General features: G+C 39.7%; 2 protein-coding genes across 3 annotated transcripts; one reads left to right on the top strand and one right to left on the bottom strand.

The window, feature by feature from the left end:
• Positions 1–4,712: 4,712 nt before the first annotated feature.
• On the bottom strand, positions 4,713–16,933 carry UTP15 (UTP15 small subunit processome component). The gene is made up of 12 exons (XM_082075105.1): positions 16,721–16,933; positions 13,949–14,041; positions 13,680–13,864; positions 12,355–12,533; positions 11,412–11,537; positions 10,777–10,912; positions 9,564–9,648; positions 7,136–7,285; positions 6,838–6,939; positions 6,500–6,633; positions 5,941–5,999; positions 4,713–5,498 (listed from the first exon to the last, which is right to left on the bottom strand). The coding sequence occupies exons 1-12, from the start codon at positions 16,808–16,810 to the stop codon at positions 5,275–5,277; spliced, it is 1,563 nt and encodes a 520-aa protein (XP_081931231.1). The 5' UTR covers positions 16,811–16,933; the 3' UTR covers positions 4,713–5,274.
• A 41-nt stretch (positions 16,934–16,974) lies between these two features.
• On the top strand, positions 16,975–26,081 carry ANKRA2 (ankyrin repeat family A member 2). Of its 2 annotated transcripts, none has more exons than XM_082075732.1 (9): positions 16,975–17,064; positions 18,061–18,462; positions 20,489–20,647; positions 21,992–22,057; positions 24,085–24,182; positions 24,319–24,444; positions 24,837–24,903; positions 24,995–25,075; positions 25,490–26,081. In XM_082075732.1, the coding sequence occupies exons 2-9, from the start codon at positions 18,174–18,176 to the stop codon at positions 25,543–25,545; spliced, it is 942 nt and encodes a 313-aa protein (XP_081931858.1). In that variant the 5' UTR covers positions 16,975–17,064; positions 18,061–18,173; the 3' UTR covers positions 25,546–26,081. The 2 variants fall into 2 exon arrangements, with proteins under 2 accessions (XP_081931858.1, XP_081931859.1); XM_082075733.1 differs by lacking the exon at positions 16,975–17,064 and adding an exon at positions 17,089–17,435.
• The last annotated feature ends 276 nt before the right edge of the window (positions 26,082–26,357 follow it).

Below are 26,357 nucleotides of genomic sequence, written 5' to 3' on the forward strand. Positions count from 1 at the left end.
CCAACTCTTTCACACTAGGGTCAACTCACAACATTTCAAATCTAAAGCAGAAATCCTTGGCAGATGATCTGAAAGCATCAAGAAACCTATTCTGCATCTAAACTTCAGATTCTAGGTGTGTATTGTTTCCACTTACTGTTGTGAGCACATGAACTGATTTATGTTGTCTCAACTCCAGAACTCCATCAGTGACTACATAAAAATGGGGACTCTCTAAGTACGAACCTATTTCATTTGAGGAGGGCTGGACTAAGCACGTACCTCGAGACCATAATAGTATTGGAACAACTCTCTTGTGACGGCTCATGCATTAAGTCATGGGGGAACTCAGCCTGGTACATACACAAGAATATTTCCATCTTCTTTTATATTCACATATTTTCCAGCACTTCCTGCTGCATCAATCAATCAGAAATTGCTTTATTAGTGACTTCAATATTACACTTACACATCATTGCCCATTTGCATTTTACTGTTTTCTCTGTCAAATTCTTTACACTTTGTATAGCTGCCTTTTAGCAACTGCCATTACCAGCGCATCTTCACAAATATTATCACTCAGACCCTTCTACTAAAGAAAGGTTGGTGATGCACAATGCCAAAACTACTCAGGAACATTAATATTTTCTGCAACAAAAAAACTTGAGTACAAATTTTGCATTCAGATATCCTATATTATCTTGTTTGGAAAGACAAGTTTATTTAAAATACCTGTACTTATCAAGTACACTTCAAAAATCTAACCCAAGCTGTCTTATTTCATATGCTGTTGGCACCCTGATGGGATCAGTGATAGAGATGACCTGGTTAGAAGGGGAAACACACTGAATGGAAGATGTCTGCTCAAATACTGAGCAAGAAAGTGCCTGCCAGCCTGGGAACCAGAGCATCCTTGAGGAGCATCTTTGAAGTGCAGCTGGGCACCAAGAAATGGCATCCTGAGATACCCTTGATATGCACAAAAACAAGCAAATATAAAAGCAACTTCTCATGTGCAAAGGTGAAAAATAGTCTGGGAAAAAAAAAAAAAAAAAAAGCAGGAAAAAATCCTGAGGCAGTAGGAATTAGTAAATGCTGTTGGCTGTTCCAACTGAAAGACCAGAAAAAAAGATTGAAAAACAAAAATTGGTCCCACAAAATAGAAAACATCATTATCTATTGGCTGTCCCATGTGGTGGCATCCTATTCCCCCTTTTGTCTCTGCAATACAAACATGTCTTGCTTTCTATCCAAAATGAAGCCTCTCCCTATAAGAACTTCCCACCCTTTTCTATGAGATCTCCTAGATGAATCAGATTCTCTCTGGGGACACCCGGCTGCTCCAGACTCTGTGATGTAGGTCATCTTTGAAGCAAGACCTTGTCCATTGTCAATTAGTCCCACTTCTGGGATGTGTTTCATTGGTCCCAATTCTGTGATCAGTTTATATGTGAGCTTATATGTAATTATTCACATATGCTGCCTTACTCGTGATAATTTTGTAATAGCCTTTAATAATGAAACATATACTTGTTTTGTTATTGGTCTTTAAACAAAACCAGCTCAACTGCAGTGCAACAAAAATAACAGGTCTAATATATAATAAGGGATAAAATAATTTTTAATCAGATGTAAAGAGAAAGCCAGCAACAGTAGATGAAATCCAATACCTGATCAATCCAGATCTCCAAGAGCCAGAGATAACTATCATCTATTTTCACTTCATTTGATAGTGAAAAATATACAGGAAAAAATAGAATTGCATATAACAGTTTCTTCATAAGAGCAGCTATTTGTTAATTCAGGTGGTGATGCAACAAACCTACCAAATCCTAAGTTCCCTTTCAGATGGGGAAACGGCATCATAATTCACAAAGCAGTTGAGGTCTGGGAGCTCATCTAGCAGTCACCCTCCCCATCCACTCCCACACATTCAACTCCCTGAGCAGAAAGGCAAAGACATGGTTGACAATTTAATACCCCCATGGTTATGTTAGCACTCTGTTCCTCCTGCCAAACTAAATGTGGAACTACTGCCTCTCACCCCGTGCTGGAGGGAGCATCCTCTTTTTCTCAGTGTGTACTAGTGACACAAACCCAAGGCTTACTCATAGAGAGAGGAACAAAATCAGTTGTGTGCAACTGCTGATGAGACCATGTTTTGCCTTCCAGAGATCAGAGAGGGTCAGAATGACTTCTCAGAGACAGCACACAAGGGAGCCCTCCAGAACTCCATTCCCGACGTTGTTCTGATCTAATTAGTTAAATCTGTCAGAGTCATAGAATCATACTGGAATCAACCAGACAAATTGCTTCACCAGGAACAGCCATGCACCACCACACCACAGAATTGAGAAAGTGCTCTTTATCTGTCAATCCTATCCATGTTTGGGCTGGGTGAGTTTTCCCATGCCACAGTCTGACCACACGTTGTTTGTCTTTAGTAAGCCTTAACGGGGAAATGGGGATAACATCAGTTTTCTGAATCCAAATATAAAGTACACACACACACACCCACACACACAGACCAACACACACACACACCACACAAGAGTATGTGGTCACATTCAAACTGCTGAGTTTTTTCACAGAATCATAGAGTATCTCCAGCTGGAAGAGAATCAGTTTAGATTGGAAGAGACCTTCAAAGGTCATCTAGTCCAACCCCCCTGCAATAAGCAGGGACATCTTCAACTAGATCAGGTTGCTGAAAGCCTCGTCCAGCCTGGCCCTGAACGTCCCTAGGGTCATGGCATTTATCACCTCTCTAGGAAATCTGCTCCAGTGTTTTACCATCCTCATTGTAAAAAAAATCTTCCTTATATCTAGTCTGAATTTACTCTCTTTTAGTTTAAAACCATTGCCCCTTGTCCTATCACAACAGGTCCTGCTAAAAAGTCTGTTCCCATCTTTCTTTTAGACCCCTTTTAAGTACTGAAAGGCCACAATAAGATCTCCCTGGAGCCTCCTCTTCTCCAGGCTGAACAACCCCAGCTCTCTCAGCCTGTCCTCACAGCAGAGCTGTTCCAGCCCTCTGATCATTTGTGTGGCCTCCTCTGGTCCCTCTCCAACAGGTCCATGTCTTTCCTGTGCTGAGGGCTCCAGAGCTGGACACAGGACTCCAGGTGAGGTCTCACCAGGGCTGAGTAGAGGGGCAGAATCACCTCCCTTGACGCTCCTTTCAATGCAGCCTAAGATAACATTGGGCTTCAGGGCTACACATGCACATTGTCAGCTCATGTCCAGCTTTTCATCCACCAGTATCCCCAAGTCCTTCTCCACAGGGCTGCTCTAGAATCCTTCATCCCCCAGTCTGTATTGATATCAGTGGTTGCCCCAACCCAGATGCAGGACCTTGCACTTGGCCTTGTTGAATCTCATGATGTTCACATGGGCCAACTTCTCGAGCTTGTCCAAGTCCCTCTGGATGGCATCCCATCCCTCAGGTGTCAACTGCACCACTGAGCTTGGTGTCATCTGTAAACTTGCTGAGGATGCACTTGATCTCATTGTCTGTGTCACTGATGAAGATATTAAATAGTACTGGTCCCAATATGGACTCCCAAGGGACACCACTTGTCACCAGTGACCATCCAGACACTGAGCCATCCACCACTACTCTCTGGATGTGACCACGCAGACAGTTCCTCATCCACTGAACAGTCCACCCATCAAATCCATACCTCTCCAATTCACATCAAACTAGTCTGCTATTTTAATATTAACTTCTTCCTATGGTTCTGTTAGCCAGACATCAAACTTTGAAGCACTACAGTGGATGCATACTTTAGACATTAATATTGTTAATAAGAACTAAGAATATGTTTGACATCAAGGTCAGTGGTTCTCAAGCCACAGAACTCCAGGCTGCCAAGAGAAATATCCACCTTCAACTCCAAGCACTACTGAAGGGTCATGGAATACTCATTTTGTGTGAAGTCTCCTAAGAGAGATTGCCTGATTAAGTTACACAATTAAAAGTAACACACAGATTTCCTAAGAGATAAAAGAAAGTACAGGTCTACTAGCAGAAATACAATTAAAAAAGTAAGCAGCAAGGAAACTGGAAGTTTAAAATTTGCATGAACATGCTCCTCATTATTACCTATTATCGTACTAAGTTTTCAAAACCAGCACATCCCAGTAGCCAGGAACATATATTATTACACATATTACTTTAAGGGTAGACCAGATACTGTTCCACACTTTCCAAAGATTGTTAAGATTATAGGTAGAACTTGCAAAGTTGCTCATGTTATTTCTACCACTGACATTCATCTCTCACTGCCAAACTAAAGCAAATTCCTTTTGCAGGAAAATTCCAAGCCAAGGGGGAAAATGCAAGTCACAGGAAACCAGCTAAGTACAAAGTTCTATCGTACTGTCACCCTACATGTGTTGAGCAGGCTTTGGCACATCCATCTTTCTGAAGTATACCATCCTCCTTCAGCCTTGCTTGAAGTTAAAATAAAACATTACCCCAGCATTCAAATACATATTGATAACAATGTAGACTCAAATTGCATCTACTGTACATTGAAAGTGATAAAATTACATAAAAAATTAGTTCTTTTACTTGACTGAGGCTTTTGTCACTGGTGTGCAGTTTACTTATGCACTACATTAATTTAATTTGAATTAATTTCCCTTTAGAAGTAGGAAACATCTATTTTCTAGAGAATTATAATTCATAAATGTATATGCATTGTTTAAAAAACTGAACTTTTAAAAAATATACATAAGCATATTTATTCTATTATACTGAACAAAACAAAAAATAACATGGACTTATTTTGTTTAGTCATTTTGCTGTTTCCTAGGAATTTGTGGAAGTCTGAAATACAGATGAAAGGAGAGAAAGAGCAAAGTAGTCAAGTTTTATCAAATACATACATGGTTTTATTCCCATGTCCAAGTATGTGAGATGGGATCTTAACCTTAAATAAGGGCAATGACACATTAAAATTAGGCAAACTGCAATTATATTCTAGTAAATAAAAATGAAAAATTGTTTTCTAAATCAAATAATGACTATTGTATGCACAAAACATTCTTTAAAAGTTACATATAACTTTGGAATAAACCTTTAAAATTCAATTGTTTGCAAAATATTGCATGGAAAATTTTGAAAAACTCCTCTTTCTCTGTCTTCAGTAATTCAACCTATTCGGAAACACAGTTTAGAAGACAGACCTTCAACACAGAGGGGCTTATTTTGAAAGTCATGATTATAAAAAGTTACCAGAAGAACAGGTCATGTATTTCAAGTCCACAATTTGTTGTGATGGTTGTCAGTCAATTGTTCGTATTTGTTTCAATGGTCTCTGTTAGACCATTACTTTTGTTCTCGTCTGGATAAGTAGCACTTTTCTTAGTAAAAGTAGCAAACAGTGTATCCATCATTCCCAAAACTTCTAGTAGCTCCTCTTGATAGTCGATTTCTTTTCCTATGGCTTCTTGAAGTTTCAAGAATTGTCTATCGACAATTGCCGATTGCCCAACCACAGGCTGATAAATGTCTGTAAAGAAAAAGGTCACTTAAGAATCCACAGATCTATAAAAACACTAAAATGGTCCAACATTATGGACAATTACGGCAATTTTAGTGGTGTTCTGAAAACAGTGCTAATGATTGGTATGTACTCACAGTAAGTCAAACTAACAGTTGTTTTTATGACCCCAGATACTATTTTTACCTTACTGGAGAAGCAGAAGTCACTTGTACTATGTAAGTATAGAAACACAAAGTATCAAAGATACTTAGAGACCATGAGGAGCTTCCTGCAACCAATGCAAATCAGATACTGACTGTGATCTGGCGATACCTCTTTTTGGATCATTCTCTTGATACTGAGTTCATACTTTAAAACTAATGCATAGAAGTTTGGTTTCTTAAAAATGTAGCATCTTTTACCTTATTTCCAAGCCAGCTCTGAGTATCTTTTTTTGCGTTGTACTTACCAGTGATCATATCTGCAACAGTTACCAGTACAGGAGTAAATCTAGGCTCAATGACACGTCTGCAAAAATAGAAGACATCTCAGTTTTACTGTTTTTTGCCAGCTGCACTCCTCCCATCACCATGCACCTTTCTCATACAGGCACATGGACAATGTTTTCTTTGTCAAAAGGTGGCACAGAACGGCAGTCAGAGATGTGAATCAAAAAGCGCCGTGAGATATTTACCCTCCTCTTCTCAGGAAGGCAGTGGGGGTTGGAGGACTGAAAAAAGCCTCAAGTACATGAGGACATGTGCTTCATCAAAGAGACAGAAAATAACAGGGCAAGGGTAGAATATCTGACAATGTAAAATATACTCTCTCATACAACAAGCAAAATTTTTTGGTGCTAACAAGTAAACTAGTTCAGTCCTAGGAGTGAAATCCCAGACCTCGATATCAGAAAGCAGAAGGCATGTGAGATTTCAAGAGTACCAGTGCTCTTTTGAGACACTGTGGCAAAAGTTATTACAAAATATAGGTCTCAAAATAGTCAGAGAGAACTCAGGTTAAAATAATACCTTGCCACAAAGGTAAGAAGGAGATTAATTTGCTTCTCGTCTCGGCCTGCAAGTGCACTCCTCAGTGTTCCTCTGCGATGCAGCTCCTGCATGACTGCAACCGTAACTTCAGGAGTATGAAGCCTGATGGGTGGCTGGACGTATGTAAGAAGAGTTTAGTACCACAGCAACATCTTTACACAGAAAACAGGGCTGATATAAGCAAAACCAAAATGGAACCCACACAAGTTTCATTATTTTCTAGGTACACAGTGAAATAAAATTAGCTTGACATACAGAAAAAACCCACATCAGATGACAGCACATAACTCTTGATGAAACAAAACCCAGTGCCTCACCTCCAGTACTGCATCGAGGGCTTTGGAAGACTGAAAGCTCTTTAGCAGCTTGTCGTATTTCCTCAAAACGCGTTTTACTGGTTTACTGACACAGAAATCTTCCTGGAATTGAAAGACGAGTTCAGAGTAAGACAGACACACAGAATGGATTAGATGTATTATACTACCATTAACAAGCTTATATGTCTTTGTATCTTCCCCCTTTTCCCTTTTTTTCATCTTAGCACAAACCGAAAAAAAAAAAAAAAAAAGACATTTTGAGGAATGCTTCAGTATATGTTTTCTCACCCTCCTATACCTGTTTTGGCATGTAAGTTCTTCCTTTCACATGGGTTCTATATGCTGGTTGTCTCTTCTTTTGAGACTCTTCTTTCCTTTCTTCAGGCTTTCTGTGTTTAACATTTAGCACTCCATTGGTCATGCCTACAACTATGGTTTCATCTTCAGGCTAAAATGAAGAAATCACAGAGTAAGGAACCCAGTGTTTTATTTGATAATGCATGCTCTACCATACAGATTTTTACATTTTTACGCTTCATGCTAAGGCTCTAATCACACTATCATAGAATAACTTAAGTTGGAAGGTCCTGTGGTCAACTACCTTATTCAAAACAGGGACAGCTTCAGGTCTATAACAATAAGCAATGTTATTCATCTAATACACTTTTAACAAATAGTTAGAGGGACTACAGCCTGACTACAGAAGCAAGCTTAAATATGCATTAACATCCTTCTGTAAGTATAACCTATGACAGTTTGTTTGTTTGTTTGTTTGTTTTCAATGACGTACAACTGCCTTTGGCTATTACATGCTATATATAACCAACATTAACACCATCTATGAGAAACCAATGATGGAGCAGCAGGATTTTGAGAAACATGTGAAAGTTGCTCAAAATACAAGTTACTGGTACAAGTTTTACCTATATAGCAAAGGTTGTACATATTTGATACTAAAGTTTATAATTTTAAATGATACACTGGAGAAAAACACTGATTTTCTATATAAAATAGTGAGTTCTGACCTGTTACTATTACCTTAACAGATAATGCTATAAAAACTTCAAACATGGGCCAAATGCTCAACAAGAAAACAACAAGAAAAAACCCACAAAGTGTTAGGAATTACTACAGAATAAATAAAAACTAGCAAGTCATTACACCACTGAATAAATTAATTGTTTATCCACATCTTAAACCCTACATGAGTCATTCTCAAAACACACTAGTGGATTCAGAACAGAAGAATCAAAAACCCTGAGGAGAATCAAAGATTGGCTTGATTTGAGACAGAACTCTTCACCAGGGGAAAGAAGACAATTGAGGAGGGATATGATAAAAGCATACAGAATTATGACAGGTATGGATGGAGATCAGCTGGTCAATGTCTCATTTAGGGGCATCAAATGAAGCTAATGAAGGACCAAATGGAACAAACGAGGCAGTTCTTTACACACCAAGTAGCAGAAATGTGGAACTCCTTGTCTAGGAACATAGCGAAGGTTAAAAGTTTGTCCAAAGTCAAGGAGAGACTGAGCAGGTTTATGCAAGATAAATTCTTTGAAATACACAGAAACTGTACTCTGATGAGCAAATTTCTCATCTGAAAATGAGTTTGGAGTTTGGCAGAATAACAGGAAACTTACCATATGCACTTGCCCTGTTTTTAGTTTTCCATAGGCATCTACTTACAGCTATAGTTGGAAGCAGAGTCTTGACCTACACCAACCTTTAGTTTGGCCCAGTAGAGCCAGCCTTACGTTCTCATATGACAATTTAAAACTCAAGGCTTTTAGTCCATATGAAAGAAAAGATCGTGTTTCAAAAGACATGTACACACTATGGGTATCTCATGTTTCGCAGCTGCTGTGGAGGTTTAAAGGGCATGGGGTCTTCACCTCAACCAAAATTATTCAGAACTCGTTTAGCTCTAGCTCCCTAGTGAACAAGGCAGGAAACGCACGAAGGAACACACCACTTCCATGCACACCTTAGGTACCAGGAGAGCAGGACAATAGTAAAATATCAAACGTAGTAAAGATCCCTTCACAGTCCCTTTTATGTGTCTTTCAGACACGACACAAAAGGGCGACTACATGACGACAACATTGTTTTAAAATATAGAGCTAGCCTCCAAATTTCTGACCAGCAGGTCATTTATCTATTAGAATTCAAATGTTTCAGAGAAATTAGAGTCTTTGCTTTCTGTTTCCAAGACAATAAGTCACACGCCTTGGCAGACAAGTTTGTTTATGCTCATGCCTCTTTCCCTCTCTTTTCTTCCTCAGGTCAATCTGACACCAACAACTTTTAAAATAAGTTCACTCTATTCTAAATTTATCAACAAATTAACTACTTTTTATTTTTATCACTGCCGCACAAAAGGACTCAGAAGGTTCATGAAAGGCAAAAGATTAGTAAAATCTTATTAAGGTAAAAGGACTACCCTTCCCATCTGAATACCTTCCCTATGATTTATACTGTCCTTGATAAACACATATTTTTGTACAGATGTAATCAGGTTACATCTGAACATATTATGTATTATATTTAAAACCTCATAATGCATTTTTTACTCCGGAGGAATATATTCAATCATCCTACTTTGCATGTACAGCATTATTCTGAAATGGGTACTCAATAGCAATAAAAGCAAAAAATAATTACTTCAGTGACTTACAGGTATCAGTAATTATCCTGCCTAGAAAGATTTCTAATTTACTTACTGACAACGCAAGACTGAGGATGGACGTTGCATAGTTAAAGCTGTGGACTACTTTGTAGGAAGTAGTACTGTAAATCTTCACATGCCTACATGGAAGAATAATAATTAAAACCTTGTTAGTCACACCTTATTGTAGACACTTTACAGGAACTCCATCACTCTTAACTTCTACAGATCATTTAAGGAAACTGAGTATTTATACAAAGTATTCTTCAGACTGCCACTGAGCTTCTTGGTTATTACCTCTCCTGCAACAGAAAGCTTCTGTCAGAAGATACACAAAAGTCAAGAAAGGATTACCCTTACCCAAAAAAAGGATGAAAATGGGGCAAGGACAGAAAAAGAAATTGAATGCAGATGCAGTGACTATCTGACTTTAGCAATGTTTATCAGGAAACAGTAAGACAGCATTTCTCCAAAGTCGTTCCTAAAATTTAAGTGGAAGATCTATTGACAATTTCTGGAAATAAATCCACAGATATTCTTGTATCCAGCTGCTCTTTAATGATTTGGTTGAAGGTAGGAAATATTTAACAAATGGGAAAACAAAACATTATTTTACAAGTATGAACTTCAGTCTTGTGAGCACTGAATGACAAGTGTGATCCTTCATCTTATATTTTGTAATCATAAAGCCTGAGGAAGCCTAGGAAGTACAAGGGGGAGGGAGGAGAAAGGGAGGGAGCAGACCGCTGTCATTTCAGACCACTTCATATTTCTAACGTCTGAGAGACAACATATTGAGTACTGGTACTCAGCAACTCAACCCAAACAAATGAAAACGCAGGGAGGACATATTTAACCTGTTCACCTTGGTTACAGAAAGCAACAGCATAGAGACACAAAAATCAGGCTCTGTAGAGGTGAATACTAATACACTTTCAGTTATTTGAAATGTATTAAAGTGTAGTTATTTTACAGAGACTGCAAAGGTCAGTTCAGAGATTCAGAAAAATGAATATTCAAAAGTTCCCTACAAGCATTCCCAAATGACACATGCAACACTTAGTGACATTCTGGCTAATAAAAGGTTAATGGATACAGCAGTACAGACCTTGGCCACAACACATGTTTTTAAGTAAGCTTTATCTCTAACAGTTAAAAGTGTTTAAGCCCCAAAGACATGCACATATTTCATACTGGCATAGAATTACCTTCAAAGCAAAAAAGTCCTTAAGAATTTAAATCACAACAAAGCCACAAAATATACCAACCTGTCCAAGGATCCTGACAATAACCTCTGGCCAGAGCTATTCAGGCATAAACAAGTTACAGTTTTATGGTGATTTTTAAGTGAAACTAGTAACTGTCCACCTTTTAGTATATCCCAAACTTTGACATATCGACCGCCTGTGAGAAGGAAGCACAAAAAACAGTTTGACATACATACACATTTATGTTTCTCTGGAGAAGTTTTCACATTGATACAATGGCTCCTTCATAAAATAGTCTTCTGTACCTACTCACCATCCCCACCCATTACAACTGCCTCCTGGGACAAAACACACTACTAGCCTGCTCTTTTTTTAGGCCACTCTGCAGGCACAGTTGAATGATTCAACACACTTTTTATAGAAAAAAGAAAAATGTAGATACCACTGGGTTACAGGACTTCTGATACAATGGTAAGAAGATAACAAAAAATCCTTGTCAATCATCAAGAGAAAGACAGTCCCACCATTTCAAAATTTACCCCTACCTTCACCCTCCAGATCAACACAGATTCCTAAAGAAGATCTTGCATCACCTGCTACTTCATTACCAAATGAAAACAACATACAAGAAAGCAGCAGCTGAAGTATTTCTCAAATTAGGGCCACAGAAAAGAAATCTGATTTTACTGAAGTACCTGCAGATACTAGAAGTCCACCAGACTGGAATAGAAGCACACTCTCCACAGGGTGGCCGTGTTCTATTGTCATGACACTACTTTTTGTTCGTGCATCAAATAGTTTCACGGTGTGATCATAGGAACCTGCAAACAACACCAAAAATAGCTTCAGTTTCCTAGTTTCAATTACTTCAGGAACTAGAACAGCCACGTCCTACAATCTAAAGGAGCTCCTGCCAAATTGAAACATTTTTAAGCCATACACTGAGAACACCTTGTGGTTTACATTAATTAATTTACAGCCTTCAGGCAGGAGAAGTCTTCCAATTCTAGCCCTACCAACATGTAAGGCCTTAAAAGTAATTTAAGTCTTAATTTTATTTCCATTCCATTAATCAAGTGTATTTATATGAAAAAAACAGTAGGCAACCTGGTGAAACCTTGTCTCTTTTGGCTCCTAAAGTAAGGAATACTAATTTTTTTCATAGCAGTTTACCACAGACTAATAGAAAGCTACTGCTAGGAAAATAAAAAGCAATTAGTTTCAAATAACTCCTCATCTGACACATTACTTTTGAGTCTGCCACTTTTGGGCTGTACAAACTACAATGGAACTACTGTCCTCCTCTGGAACCCTGACAAAACACTTAAGTCTGGCCCAACTAAGGGACACATTAACAGGACTTTCTTAAAACTTTAAAAGGACAGTCAGAACAGTCCAATTAACCCTAACAGGCTAAAGCAAAAAGATGTTAAAAAATAGTTAACTCAGAGTTTCCCTACCAATATCAGTGTCAAACTTAAAAAGCAAGCAAAAAGGAAACAACAAAGTAGGCATTGAGTAGGAAGATAGATCCTCCATGTTTAAAATATAATAAACAAGATCCTACTGTACCAAAAACTATCTGCATTTTTCTTCAATTCAATCCAAAAGAAGCAAGTATGAAAAAGAAAATCAAACCTGTTATGAAGACATCTGCATTCACTTTACTTGCACAGCCGCATCTCACGTAGTCAGTATGCTCATTGTATGAGATGATTCCTGTACCATTTGGAATATCCCACAAACTTGACGAATAATCATCACCACCAGAAAATATTCGGTATTTATCAGACAGGAAGCCCACTACATGAACAGCTCTAGAAACCAAAGCCCACAGCACACAAAGTTAAAATATATACTTGTTTCCAGAGCAGCTAGTCTTCATGAAGAGCTTATTAAGATATTCTCTCTAACTTATGAGTGCAAAGCATTTACTTTTGGAAGTTACAAAGCCTCACTTTAGAGGTTAAAAACACTTCAGTTTTTATATTTCCAGCCAGAAAAGGGTCATGCTGATAGATGCTTACCTAAGCACTGATATGATCTGCATTAAAGGTTTTACAGGTCTACTAGCTGCTTATTCAAAAGCTGTAAATTCTCCTGTTACTTAGAAGTCTGCACACTAGCACTGTCCTTTAGAAAAAAATTATAATAGTGAGTTTTAAGTATGACTGGGTCAGACACTTTTCTTGTCCTTTAAAACCACTGTTTATATCTGTATTATTAATACCATCGTAACATCCCGACAGAGAATGACTCTGACAGAAAACACAGATACCCTAAATCTTATTACAGTTTACCTAGTGTTTAGGACATAAGATAATATCACATCTATAATGACAGACCTAAAATAGAAACACTCTTAAGGTCTGCCTGTGTGCTTTCCAGTGAAAGAAGGTTTCTTCTTGTTGTTCTACACAGATAAAACACGTATTGCTCTTCCACAGCACGATCTGTTTAATCTAAGGATTATTACTATCTTCTCCTCACTGGTACATCACAACTCTTCTTCTAACTCCTTCCGGACCCCAACCCCACGCCACAATCAGGCACTTGTTCTGTTTTGGTTTTTTTAAGGAGTGCCCGGTCTTACTGGTGTATTTCTTCAGTGGTTTTGTTCAGTCACTTTTTAGAACTCTTTTCCTGTCAGCATCAAATAAAATGTGCTTATCAATGCCATGTAGTCATGAGACTATGTCTACACAACATATTAACAGACATCTACCTGAATTAGAAAATGTATTTATTCTTCCATTTACTCAATTCATATCTAGAATTTTTTTTAAATCCAATTTTGCATCCAAGTTTAAAATGTAATTTTCAGTAAGATCTACATCATACAGTTGCAAGAAATATATTACAGATCAGTGTTATTCAGTTTTCAGCAACATGCAAAGCAGACACATGTAAATACATGAAACAAGCCTATGCACACAAAAGAAAAAAAACCAAGACTGTCTTACTTAGTAGGACCATCGAATTGTCTCAGTGGTGCTCTTCCACTAACGTCAAAGAGGCGAATGCTACCTTCCTCGCTGCCAGCCACAAGCAGATTGCCATCATCACGGTATGTGGCACAATAAGCAGCATCTTTGAACCGAGAAAACGTTTTGATTGGTTCCTGAGAGTAGCGGCCATAAATGTGGATCTAGCAAAATAAGAAGACATTACATTCGATCATATGATACCAGTTGATGGACAATAACACAAAAGCTTCGAAACAGCCACTTACCCTTGAGGAGGCTGTGACAGCATAGTTATATGGAGGAACCGGGGAGAAGTGGATTTTATTTACTGCACCAAATTCCTTTATCTGAACAGGTGTCTGAAACAATTGTGATAAAGATCATTAAATACCCATAAGCACACCATCAAAAATGAAAACAGCAAAACAATACCCGTTCTTCATACTAGGAGATTAAAACTCCATTTTGAACCAAATTATTTTAAAATACAATCCTATTGAGTTTATCTTCCGCCAGGCTACATCTGCTCTTATAATTTTTTTTCCAATTAACACATTAAAACTGACCCATTAACTACATGCTTTGAGGAAAAAACATAAACTCACGAATGTTTAAAAATACTTGAACTAGTGGCACGAAAGCAGAAAACTAAAAGGCAAGAAAGAAATGCAAATGGAAGTGGAAGCAGGGATGGTTATGTTGGAAGAGCACAGGGACACTGCCCGGTTGTGTACAGGTGGGGGCAGGAATGCTAAGATGCAGCTGGAGCTGAGTTTGGCACAGGACGCAAACAATAACAAGAAGGGCTTCTACAGGTACCTCAACCAGAAAAGAAAGATCAAAGAAAGCACAGCCTCCCCAAAGAACTTGACTGGCAACCTGCGAAAAATGGGCAAGGAGGCGGCTGAGGTACTCAATAATATTTTTGCTTTGGTCTACACTGGCAACCTCTCTTCCCACTTCTCTCGAGTAGATGAGCTGCAAGACAGGGACTGGAGGAGCAAAGTCCCTCCCACTAAGAGAAGGTCGGGTTCATGACCACCTGAGGAACCTGAACATACATAAGTCTATGGGATCTGATGAGATGCATCCCAGAGTCCTGAGGGAACTGGCTGATGTAGTTGATAAGCCACTCAACAAGATATTTGAGAAGTCATGGCAGTCAGGTGAAGTCCCTGGTGACCAGAAAAAGGGAAACATCACACCTGTTTTTTTAAAACGATGAAAAGGAGGACCCTGGGAATTACTGTCCTGTCAGCCTCACCTCTGTGCCTGGGAAGCCCATGGAACAGATCACAGAATGATAGAGATTGGAAGGGACCTCAAAGATCATCTAGTCCAACAGATCCTCCTAGGAGCTGTGCTGAGGCACATGGAGGACAGGGAGGTGATTCGAGACAGCCAGTGTGGCTTCACCAAGGGCAAGTCCTGCCTGACCAATCTGGTGACCTTCTGCTACGGAGTAACTACATCAATGGAGAAAGGAAGGGCTACGGATGTCATCTATCTGGATACCTGTAGGGGCTTTGACACGGTCCCCCACAACATCCTTCTCTCTAAATTGGAGAAGTATGGGTGTGATGGGTGGACTGTTCGGTGGATGAAGAACTGGCTGAATGGTCTCATCCAGAGAGTATTGGTGAATGGCTCAATGAGAGGATGGACACCAGTGACAAGGGGTGTCCCCAAGGAGTTCATATTGGGGCCAGTACTCTTTATTATTATATCTTCATCAATGACATAGACCAGGGGTGTCAAACTCATTTTCACCAGGGAACCACATCAGCCTCACGGTTGCCTTCTGAAGGGCCAAATGTAATTTTAGGACTGTATAAATAGTCCTAAAATTATCTTCAGATCTTTGAAGGTAACCATGAGGCTGATGTGGCCACCAGTGAAAATGTGTTTGACACCCCTGACACAGACAGTGAAATCAAGTGCACTCTCAGCAAGTTTACAGATGACAGCAAGCTCAGTGGTGCAGTTGACACCTGAGGGACAGGATGCCATCCAGAGGGACCTGGACAAGCTCAAGAAGTTGGCCCATGTGAACATCATGAGATTCAGCAAGGCCAAGTACAAGGTCCTGCATCTGGGTTGGGGCAACCACTGATATCAATAGAGGCTGGGGGATGAAGGGATCTAGAGCAGCCCTGTGGAGAAGGACTTGGGGATACTGGTGGATGAAAAGCTGGACAAGAGCTGACAATGTGCATGTGTAGCCCTGAAGCCCAATGTTATCTTGGGCTGCATCAAAAGCAGCGTGGCCAGCAGGTGGAGGGAGGTGATTCTGCCCCTCTACTCAGCCCTAGTGAGACCCCACCTGGAGTCCTGTGTCCAGCTCTGGAGCCCTCAGCACAGGAAAGACACGGATCTGTTGGAGAGGGGTCAGAGGAGGCCACAAAAAGGATCAGAGGGCTGGAACAGCTCTGCTGTGAGGACAGGCTGACAGAGTTGGGGTTGTTCAGCCTGGAGAAGGCGCCAAGAGAGATCTTATTGCATCCTTTCCGTACTTTAAAGAGGCCTATAAGAAAGATGGGGCCAGACTTTATAGCAGGGCCTGTTGCGATAGGACAAGGGTAATGGTTTTAAAATAGGAGAGATTCAGGCTAGACACGAGGAAGAAATTTTTTACAATACAGGTGGTGAAACACTGGCCCAGGTTGCCCAGAGAGGTGGTAGATGCCCCATTGCTGGAGACATTCAAGGCCAGACTGACGGGGCCCTGAGCAACCTGATCTAGGTGAAGATGTCCCTGCTCACCGCAGGAGTAGCTCAAGGTCCCTTCCAGTCTAAACTAGTATATGATTCTATAATTCTACATCTCTGAAAAAATATTCAAGGACAATAACTACGTCTGTTGGTCCAACCTGGGGCACAACTCAGCCTCGTTTCCCAGGAAGCCATTTAACAGGTTCCAGTGCGGTACTCGAGAACCGCTTCTGGCCGAAAGCCCCAAGAGCCGGCAGAAGCAGCTCCCACGGACCAGAGCGCAGGGTCCCCGGGCAGGCCCGCTGCCGCGCGGCGCCACCTCCTACCTTGTAGCCCCGCCAGTACAGCGTGTCCTGCGTAATCTTCTCCCCGAGCTTGGGGAACGCCTGAACCACCACCGGCTTGTACGCAGCCATGTCTGACCAGGGGCGGCCGCCGCCGAGCGCTGCTCCCGCCGGCGCCCCAAGGCCACGCTGCGCCCGCCGCCGCGATGGCGGGTCCCACGCCGGCCTCCGGGACACACACCGGGATCGTGTGGGTACGACGTCATCAGGAAGCGACTCCCCCGGCCAATCGACACCGCGGCGAAGGGTGAGTGATGCTCTCCTGCCCCGGGGCGGCGTGACGTCACTCCTCCCTCGACATCAACGGCCGAAATGGCGGCGCCGAGGTGAGGCGGGGCTGCGGGAGCAGGGCCGCGGGCCCGCCGGCCCGCCCTGCCGGAGCGGCTCCAGGAGCGCTTCCCGGAGCGCTTCCCGGTCGTTCCCGGTGGGAGACGCTCTGCCGTGTCCGTGAAGGGTGTCGCCGCGGCCCGTTCCCGTTTCCGGCGGTCTGCGGTGCGGGGAGGGCGCCAGGAGCGGCTGCCAGGCCGCGCTGCCCGCCAGGCGCTGCCGCGGAGCCCGGCCTGACGCTGGGTTTCCCGCGGTGCTGTCAGAAATCCCCGGGTGCTGTGGGATGTTTTGCTGTCATAGATGGAAAACGGATCGACTGTTTTCCTACATGCGTGGTAGAAAACACTGACAGCCAACAGTAGGACAAGGGGTAGTGGGTTCAAACTGGAACACAAAAGGTTCCACTTAAATTTGAAAAGAAACTTCTTGTCAGTGAGGATGACGGACACTGGACCAGGCTGCCCAGGGAGGTTGTGGAGTCTCCTTCTCTGGAGACATTCAAACCCACCTGGACACATTTCTGTGTAACCTCATCTGGGTGTCCCTGCCCCAGCAGGGGGATTGGACTGGATGATCTTTTGAGGTTCCTTCCAATCCCTGACATTCTGTGATTTCTCTCAGGCTATGAAAAGACATAAAGTCTCTTAAACTTTTCTTTTAAGTCTAATGTGTTTAGGCAGTTAAGTCATCTTCTTATAGCTTGTTCCTATCTTAATAGAAATGTGGTTGGTTGTGGTGGGTTTTTTGTTGCAACCAGACTAGTATTCTGAAACGTCTTTTAGATGAAGCTCCTACTGCCTTCATTGTGGAATTTGGCTTAAATATCCATATAATAAAATCTAGGTGGAAGATTTAGTCAATAGTTTGTGAGGGCAGGGAGACTGATATTTTGGTAAGATTTTGACTATCAAAACCAAATTCTGTAAGCCAGGTTGTATGTATTTTTTATGCATTACTTCACCAGAATTTTGTTAACCTGTTTTGCCTGTGTTCAGTTGCAGGTAGTTCAAACATCAGCATCTCTAGATACAGCTTTGTTGGCTGGAGCTGCTCTTGGCTAGAAGCTATGAAGAAATATTTTGCATAAAACTTTTACGTGACTGAGGCCATGGCATCTTCAACAAACTTAGATGCTGGTGCCCAGTTAATCGTGGAAGAATGTACCACCAGCTACAGCCTTCCACCCATGCCAGACATTAAGGTGGAGCATCAGCTTGACTCCAGCACAGAGGAAGGCCCAGCTCAGAGTGTCGCCATGGGAATGAAATTCATTTTGCCCAACAGATTTGATATGAACGTCTGCTCACGATTTGTGAAATCTTTGAATGAGGAGGACAGTAAAAATATTCAAGACCAAGTTAACTCTGACCTTGAAGTGGCATCTGTCTTATTTAAAGGTTGAACTTTATGGTATAAATTTTTATGTGTGGACTGTCTTATCCTTTTTAACTGTTATTTTTTTTTTAAGTCTCTGCTTTGTATGTGTGTTGATCAGTAATAGTTTTCCAGCATTCGTTCCCTTAACATTTTTACTGTATGCTTAATGGATTATTGATGTAAAATCAATTTCCCCAAAGATTATTTTTTAAATCACAGTTTTTTAAAACTGAAAAAGTACGTGTACAATAGGTCTCTAATTTAATGAGAGCTGATGCTATTTATGAAAACAAGCTTCTTTTGTGTAGCATCTTCTGCGATATTCTACACATTGCTGAATGTATGTATCTTTACAAAACACTAGTGAAAGTCCTATATGATCATTTCAACTTCAGTAGCTTTCTGCAGCATGTTTTGTCTTTTCACTAGTATAAAGACAAAAGACGTCATGCAGTTGACTTTTATCAATATGGCTGTACAAAACCTGTAGTTGTAGTGATTGGCTTGCCAGTTCAGCTTACACTATTCGAAAGTAAATGTTGCTGCAATTCTGGATCTCTGCAGTTAATGTCCAGCCATTGCTGGGCAGCTTCTTCAGACTTGATCTGTGCTTTCTCATGGCTGGGCATATCAATAGAGAATAGAATTAGGACTTCCATCTATATCCCCTTAAAAATTGTGGTTTCCAGCACTTGCTGTGGTATTTCAGACTGTTAGTGATGTATCTTTTCAAGAGGTTGAATTTGTCCCATTTCGTATAACAAACACAAGCTTATTGTGGATTTTGATGATTTTTCTGATTCATATTGTTTGGCTGCAGTTCAGCCATTGTAATTTTCAAACTTTTTTTGATTTGCAGGCCCTAAGTGCTTACTAGTGGAGCTGCAGACCTGAACGTCAAAGTTAGACCCATCAGCGATAGGGTTGTTTTTCTTAGGTAACATTTGTGAACCCCTTAGAAGTAGTCCTGCGGATCCAGGGACCGCAGGTCAGAAATCCCTGGTAGGTCTCTTAATTTAGTCATGTCAGCTGTAGCTGTTTGATTGGCAAACAAAATATAGTTTCATTTCCATCCTGTTACCCTCTACTTTTAATTGATTCTCTCACCAAATTTGTGCTTGGGTTTATGATCATGACGTTCTCTATGGTATGAAGTCAGTGTGCATGTTAATTGCTTCCAATCATTTATTATTTTACAGTAATGTCAAATCAATTTAGCCAATAATGGAGTCTAATCCTTCAATATGTTTTTCCAGTATTTAATCAGTTATCTTCTTAAAAATTATTTGGTTTCTCAGATACTTCTCAAAACATACTTGTGAAAATTAGAAGCCAAGATAAGGTACATTTTTTGTAATTAAATTAGGTTAGATTCTAATAGAAAGCTAGAAAAGTTAATACAAATGAACACAGCAGCACTGAGTGACTTCTTGAATTCTAAGTGGTGACCTGCTGTTGCATTTTATATAAGTTAGTGTGGAATATCTCTCTTCCTGCTGGATACATACTCGTAAGATATTCATAATGTTGTTACAGTTTTATCCAACGGGAGCGGAAAAAGTCCTGATGAAGAAAATGAGTGAAGGATGTCTCCACCCATGCAGTGGGCTGGTTAGAGAGTGGGTAGAGGGGTCAGCTGAGCAGTTACCTGCCTACATGGCTAAGCAGAGCTGCATCACATTACTGCACTGGACAGTGTTAGTGAGGGTGTGACAGGCTAAGTGGAGCCACCCCACCTGATGAATCCATGCCAGGCATGTTGAAAGTCCAGACAAAGGCTTACCTTATGTAGATACCAACTGGTCTCTGGGTGATGTTACACCATACCAAACATGTTGGGTAGCAGCATTGTTTTATGCCAGAAATGAATACAGCCCTTTATTCAGTTCTCACACACTGGAAAAAAGCATATGTCACAAAGCTTACTTACCATGGATTTTAAAGATCTTTTGGTAGTGTGGCTTTCTTGTTCGACTTGGAGTCTGTGGCTTGCTTTGATGCTCTTACTAGTACTAAAATCCTGTCTGTTTTCTTTGTTCAATGTAGCTGAATGCAACATCCACACTTCTCCTTCCCCTGGTATCCAAGTAAGACATGTTTATACTCCATCAACTACTAAGCATTTCTCACCGATAAAACAATCAACTACCCTAACTAACAAACACAGGGGAAATGAAGTTTCTACAACACCTCTGCTTGTAAATTGTAAGTATCCTTCTGCCTTACTGTTGATAATTATTTTGTGAAGTGTATGTTAGATGCTTCACAGATTTTTCTGATATTTTTTCTTTGGTGTTTTAATGTTCTGTGATTCTGTGAAACAGTAATATAGGAAGAAAACATTGAGGTAGTCTTGTCTAATTTCACGTGGTCCCAACTGCAAAATAGTAATCCATCTGTTGTATTGAATCCATGACTGAAGCATTTTTTCCAGAAAAAATCCAATTCTTGATTTAAAAAATATAGATCAAGTTTTAAGTTAATGTGCTTCATATACTTGTTTTCAGCACTTGTGGATCCTGTAAAATTTGTTAAAATTAGATGATTGGTGCTACAGACTGCTGCAAATATTATGATTGTCACAGATGTTGAAAGTCAAGAAGGCAGTACTACATATGGGGTTTTGTTATTCTTAATTATCAAACATTTTCTTTGTAAATTATTATCTGTAATTTACTTAATCTATAAATTATTTCCTTTATAAATTGTAAGTCCAGTGTTTTAACCAAAAAGGTTGCTTGCATGGAGAAAGTTAATCTGAAACTGCAACACAGGCCTCTGCACAAAATACACAGTCTTTCTGAAAAAAAAAAATCTACCTTTCAAGTAGCGAAGAGGACAGTGAACATTTGCATTTTGTGTAATCATTAGCTAATTTTGTTATTACATAATGTGGATAATGTATTATATATTCCATCCTGAGCACCTTTCAGACTTGCTCCAAGTTGCAATTATCAAAACCATGCATCTGTAGAGAGTTTACTGTGTGAACAGGGATTTTTTCTTCATAATCTCTTAAGAATTATGCTGCTTTTAATGATTGGTACTTTTTATTAAAAATAATTTTTTTTAAAAGTCTTTTTTCTTCACCTGTAGATGTCATGTCTGATCTGTAGGATTTATTGAGCAGTATGACAGGTCTCTTGATGGCATGTGTTCTCTTAGATGTTATTTTTAAACTACATAGCCTTAAGTTGTCAAAAGATGCTTATTTTCTTTTGATAAGTGTTCTTAATAAGATCTTGAGTTGCTGACCACGCAGCAGAAAAGAGAGTCTGTTGCCTTGTAAAGAGTCAGTGTAGGAAGTATCTTCACTTTCTAGTATGATTTATACATTGGTTAAAAAATTGTCTAAATCTGTTAAACTCTTTGGAAATTTTTCATTTTTTAAGATAATGATTCCAGTTAAGAGTATAAGGTTAAACCTGTCTACACTCTCAGATCCAAGTTCTGTACTGCTCAAGCAGGTGGGCATGTTATGCCTGGCTCTAAATGGAGCACAGTGAAAATTGATGTGTGTAACACGGGGTTTTGCTTCCCTTTTTTCAGCTTTATCAGTTCATCAGCTGGCTGCTCAGGGAGAAATGTTATATCTGGCCACACGTATTGAACAAGGTGAGACACAGGGAGGTTAAATGCCTTCCTTTTTCTTTGGGGTATTTATAACCCTGTTATGCTTGACTTTTTTCCCAAAGCTGTATTTTTTAAAAATCACCAATTGTGGTACAAATTGGAGGATGTTTGAGGTATCTGTTCTTTGCTGGTGTGGACTATTCTTTCACATCTATAATCTGTATTTTAAATTGAACATTAGCATTAATAGGAGTTGTAGGTAAATCTCTTCCTCCCCCTGCTCCCCAGCTGTATAGGTAATTGTGGAAAAGAGAAGGGAGAATCTGTTTGTTCTATCAGAACAATTATTCTTTTTTGTCTTGGTAATTTTAAACACATTTATATTAACGGTGATTTTCCAATTCTATTTAATCAATCAACATACAGAGCTATATGTTGGTCATTTAAGCTATAGCTCACACCTGCAGTATAATAGCACTACTCGTTCTGAGCTGTGTGGTAGTCTTCAGTATGACATTTGTGTGTCCGTAGTACAAATACAAAATTTCAATTCTATATAACATATTGAATTGAGTACTTTTAATAGTATATTCTTACTGTATTATTAGTAATCAGCATCAGCAATGCATCTCTGTTCAGATGTTTACTGGAAAGCAGGTGATGAGTCACCAAGTCTATATACTTTGTAATGAACCATGTCTATGGGAAGAAAATTTATTCTGGAGTGTCAGTAACAGTTAAAAAGGGACATTGTGGTGCTATGATAAGCACGGGATTTTTTAAGTACTTAGATATTTAAAAAAAAAAAAATCCACCTCAACTACTTCACTCAGCCTTGTTCTTCTTCCAGCTGCACTAGAAGTAGACCTTAATCGTTTCCGTAAAACTGAGTTATAAGTGGAGTTATACCATCTATATTGTTTTACAGGCTAATAATTTACAATATTCTGTGGCTCACTTTGTTGAAAAAGAAAACCACTTTTCAGCGTAATACAGAACAGCTCTTTATTTTCAAGTGGCCCTTCTTTCTTCCACAGTTTATTGCAGGACAACAATAAAAGTGTGGCAGATGCTCTCTATTAACCCCCACACACACTAAGGAAAGTGAAAAGGTGGAAAAGAGAGACAGACTTACAAGATGGAAAAGTTTTAAAAGCTTTATTAATAATAATAATAGTGATAGAAATAATGCAAAATATACAAAACCAATATTGAATCTTCCTGAGTAGCAACAGCAAGTGGCAAACACTAGGAAGTCCTGAACTGGATTCTGCAGTAGACAGGAACTGGATTCAGGGATGCATGGACTGGCACCAGGATGAGGATTGCAGGCAGGGGAACAGGCAGGGTCCTCTTCAGACACTGGCCATAGACCAAGACCCTTATGATACCTCAGCTTTGAACTGGATATGACGCGGATGACATGGAATACGTTCTTGGTCAATTTGGGTCACCTGTTCTCCCTTCCTTGCAAGTATGGCCCTTGTACAAGCCCTCACTTATGGGACATAAGAGGTCTACCAGCGACCTTGGCTGCTATAGCAATAAAAGACAAATGTGGGCCTTTTCTGCATACAATTCCTACCATTAGGTCAGTAAAATTGTAAACAGCAGGTGTTATAAATTCTGGAGCAAACACTGTCTAAAAAATGTGCAGCCAACTTCAGAAAAATGCAGTTACTTAGAAGAACTTAGCTGAAAGGAAAATTTGCTAAGAGAGAATTGGTCCTGTTTTATCCAAAACCAAGACAGTTTCCAAAAATAATGCCCAGATTATAGACAACTTGTAGCATTTCTGAGTAAAATCAGAGTTTGATTTATGGGTCTTAAAAAAAAAAAATCCAACTCTGAGATTTTACTTTTTTTCAGTTGGATTTTTTTTCTTTCTCGGACAGAGAGATTTGCACCACCATTGAGACAGAATTTTGTTTTCAAAGTTAAGATGAGAATAACTTCTGGGACATGTTGGTACCTCAGTCTATTCCTCATGGATACGTCAGTGTATTTCACCAGCTTATACAGTGCGTTAGTGAAAGAGATTACTAAGCTGCATATTTTTCTTTAAACAGAAAATGTTATCAATCATAAGGATGAAGAAGGATTTACCCCTCTGATGTGGGCTGCAGCTCACGGGCAGATAGCAGTAGTGGAATTTCTCCTCCAGAATGTAAGGAAAAAAACACAAAATTTATTTACTTTTTAGTTCAATTTGCCTTCCTAAGTTTATCAATGGTGCTATACACATAAAAGTTTTAAAGTACTACGTAAAACTTCACTTTAAAAAAATGTTGTTGTTATTTCAGGGTGCAGATCCTCAGATTTTGGGCAAAGGGCGAGAAAGTGCCCTGTCACTGGCTTGCAGTAAAGGATACACAGATATTGTCAAAATGCTGCTGGACTGTGGAGTTGATGTCAACGAGTATGACTGGGTAAGACTCTCGCTTGCATTTATGTCAGAGGGTACTTTGATCCGAAGTTTGAAATAGGGCACAACACTGACTTATGCTTGAAAATTGTTCTACCTCTTCTGAAATATCTGAGAGTTTCAAAACTTCCATAGGATAAGGGAAGTTTGCCGTACTGGTTCTGACTTCTTGGTAAAAAGAGAATGAGACAAACGTGGAGTCCTTATAGGAGGGTGAACCTACAGTCTAAACAGTAGACAAGAAAAGATGTAAGTTGTGAAGAGCCAAAACAGAGTCTCATTTTTATAAAACTTGTGAAGTCTCTTACTGGTACATAGAAGTATACTTTTGTGTAAGGAATTGAGTTGCAGACTGCTCAATCATTAAGTATCTAAGACTTTTCCCTGCTTTTGCAGAATGGAGGTACACCTCTGCTATATGCAGTACATGGGAACCATGTGAAATGTGTAAAAATTCTCCTTGGTAAGTAGACTGTCCAAACTGAATTATCAGTAATAATTTACTGTTAATTCTCATTGTCAGAAATATGAGTTTCTTTTCCTGTTTTACATAGAAAGTGGTGCTGATCCAACTATTGAAACAGATGCTGGCTATAATTCCATGGATTTGGCTGTAGCTTTGGGATATCGGAGTGGTGAGTACTGCAAATGAAAGTTATTTTATTTTTGTTTTTACTGCTCGTTGTTTATGTTGCTGCTGTAATGGCCGAGTAGAGTTTTTGCAGCTGTAAGAAGATTCCTTCCTGACAGTCCTAATACACTGAAATGTATCGGCTCAAAATGGGTAGGAGTTTCCATCCCTGCCTCAGCCAGAGAACAGATCATCACCTGCAAAAACAATTATCTGCCTTACTGGGTGTATTGTTTTTGCATTATATGAGGCTTTTATTTTCTGAGGGGATGCAGACTCTCTTTCCAGAGTGAATTTTTTCCTGTCTGTGTGTTATTAAATGGTTGTACAGGATGAGCCAGTCAGAAAAAATAGTATAACCCTAAAGATGTGCAAGAACATTGAACACTGATTAACCTGATATTTTTCTCTGCTTTAGTTCAACAGGTTATTGAGTCTCATTTATTAAGACTCCTTCAAAATATCAAGGAATAATGGTTCGCCCTTCTGCAGGTGTCAGTTCTTGGCTTAGAGATTTGAACTGCTTTTTAGCCCTGTAATCAGTGAAAAGGGTTGGTTGTTTTTTAACTTTACCTCAGTTCAACTATTTGCTGTTTTTAGTTAAGCTTTTTAATGTGCTTCCTCTTATTGTTGTTCACAGAACTATGTGATGTCATCCTTTTCTTAAATGAATTTTATATAATTCTAAAATAAAAAGTTGTTGTGCATGACAAACTTTGTAAATAAACCCAGTTTTGACTATTTAAATGTTTACACTGAGTGCAGTGAGTGGCACTGTACGAAGTGTTCTACTTGATCATGTCATTGATAAATATTAACAGGAAGAAGTTTCTTTAGATATTGCAGTATCTCACCACAGAAGATAGATGTCTTTACTGTTAGTAATACCAAAATGCACACAACGCGTGGTTGTTTTAAAGATCCCTTGTTAATATTACTGTGTCAGCTTGTAGCTTTGTCCAGTTTTTAATAAGATGGTAATAAATTGAAGGACTCTGATGGTAGTTTAATTCATATCTGATTTCTTTCCACTTGCTTCTGCCTTCTTTTTGTAGTCTCGAAACAACTAGGCCTGAGTGTCCCTGGTAGAAATTTCTCTGGTATAAGTAAGCCTAATGGCAAGTGCAGAATTCCTAGCTCCTAAATATCCTCCCTGCCAAGGCTGAAAGCAGTCATCAGCTGTAAGGGAAGAGAAGTCAGACCCTACTGCATTCCAGCCTTATTCAGCCAAATTGTGGAGAATATGGAAGGGGTCCATAAGGACCATCAGGTACAACTCCATGCTT

Source organism: Streptopelia decaocto (genome assembly GCF_964273445.1).
Source record: "Streptopelia decaocto genome assembly, chromosome: Z".
NCBI classification, from domain to species: domain Eukaryota; kingdom Metazoa; phylum Chordata; class Aves; order Columbiformes; family Columbidae; genus Streptopelia; species Streptopelia decaocto.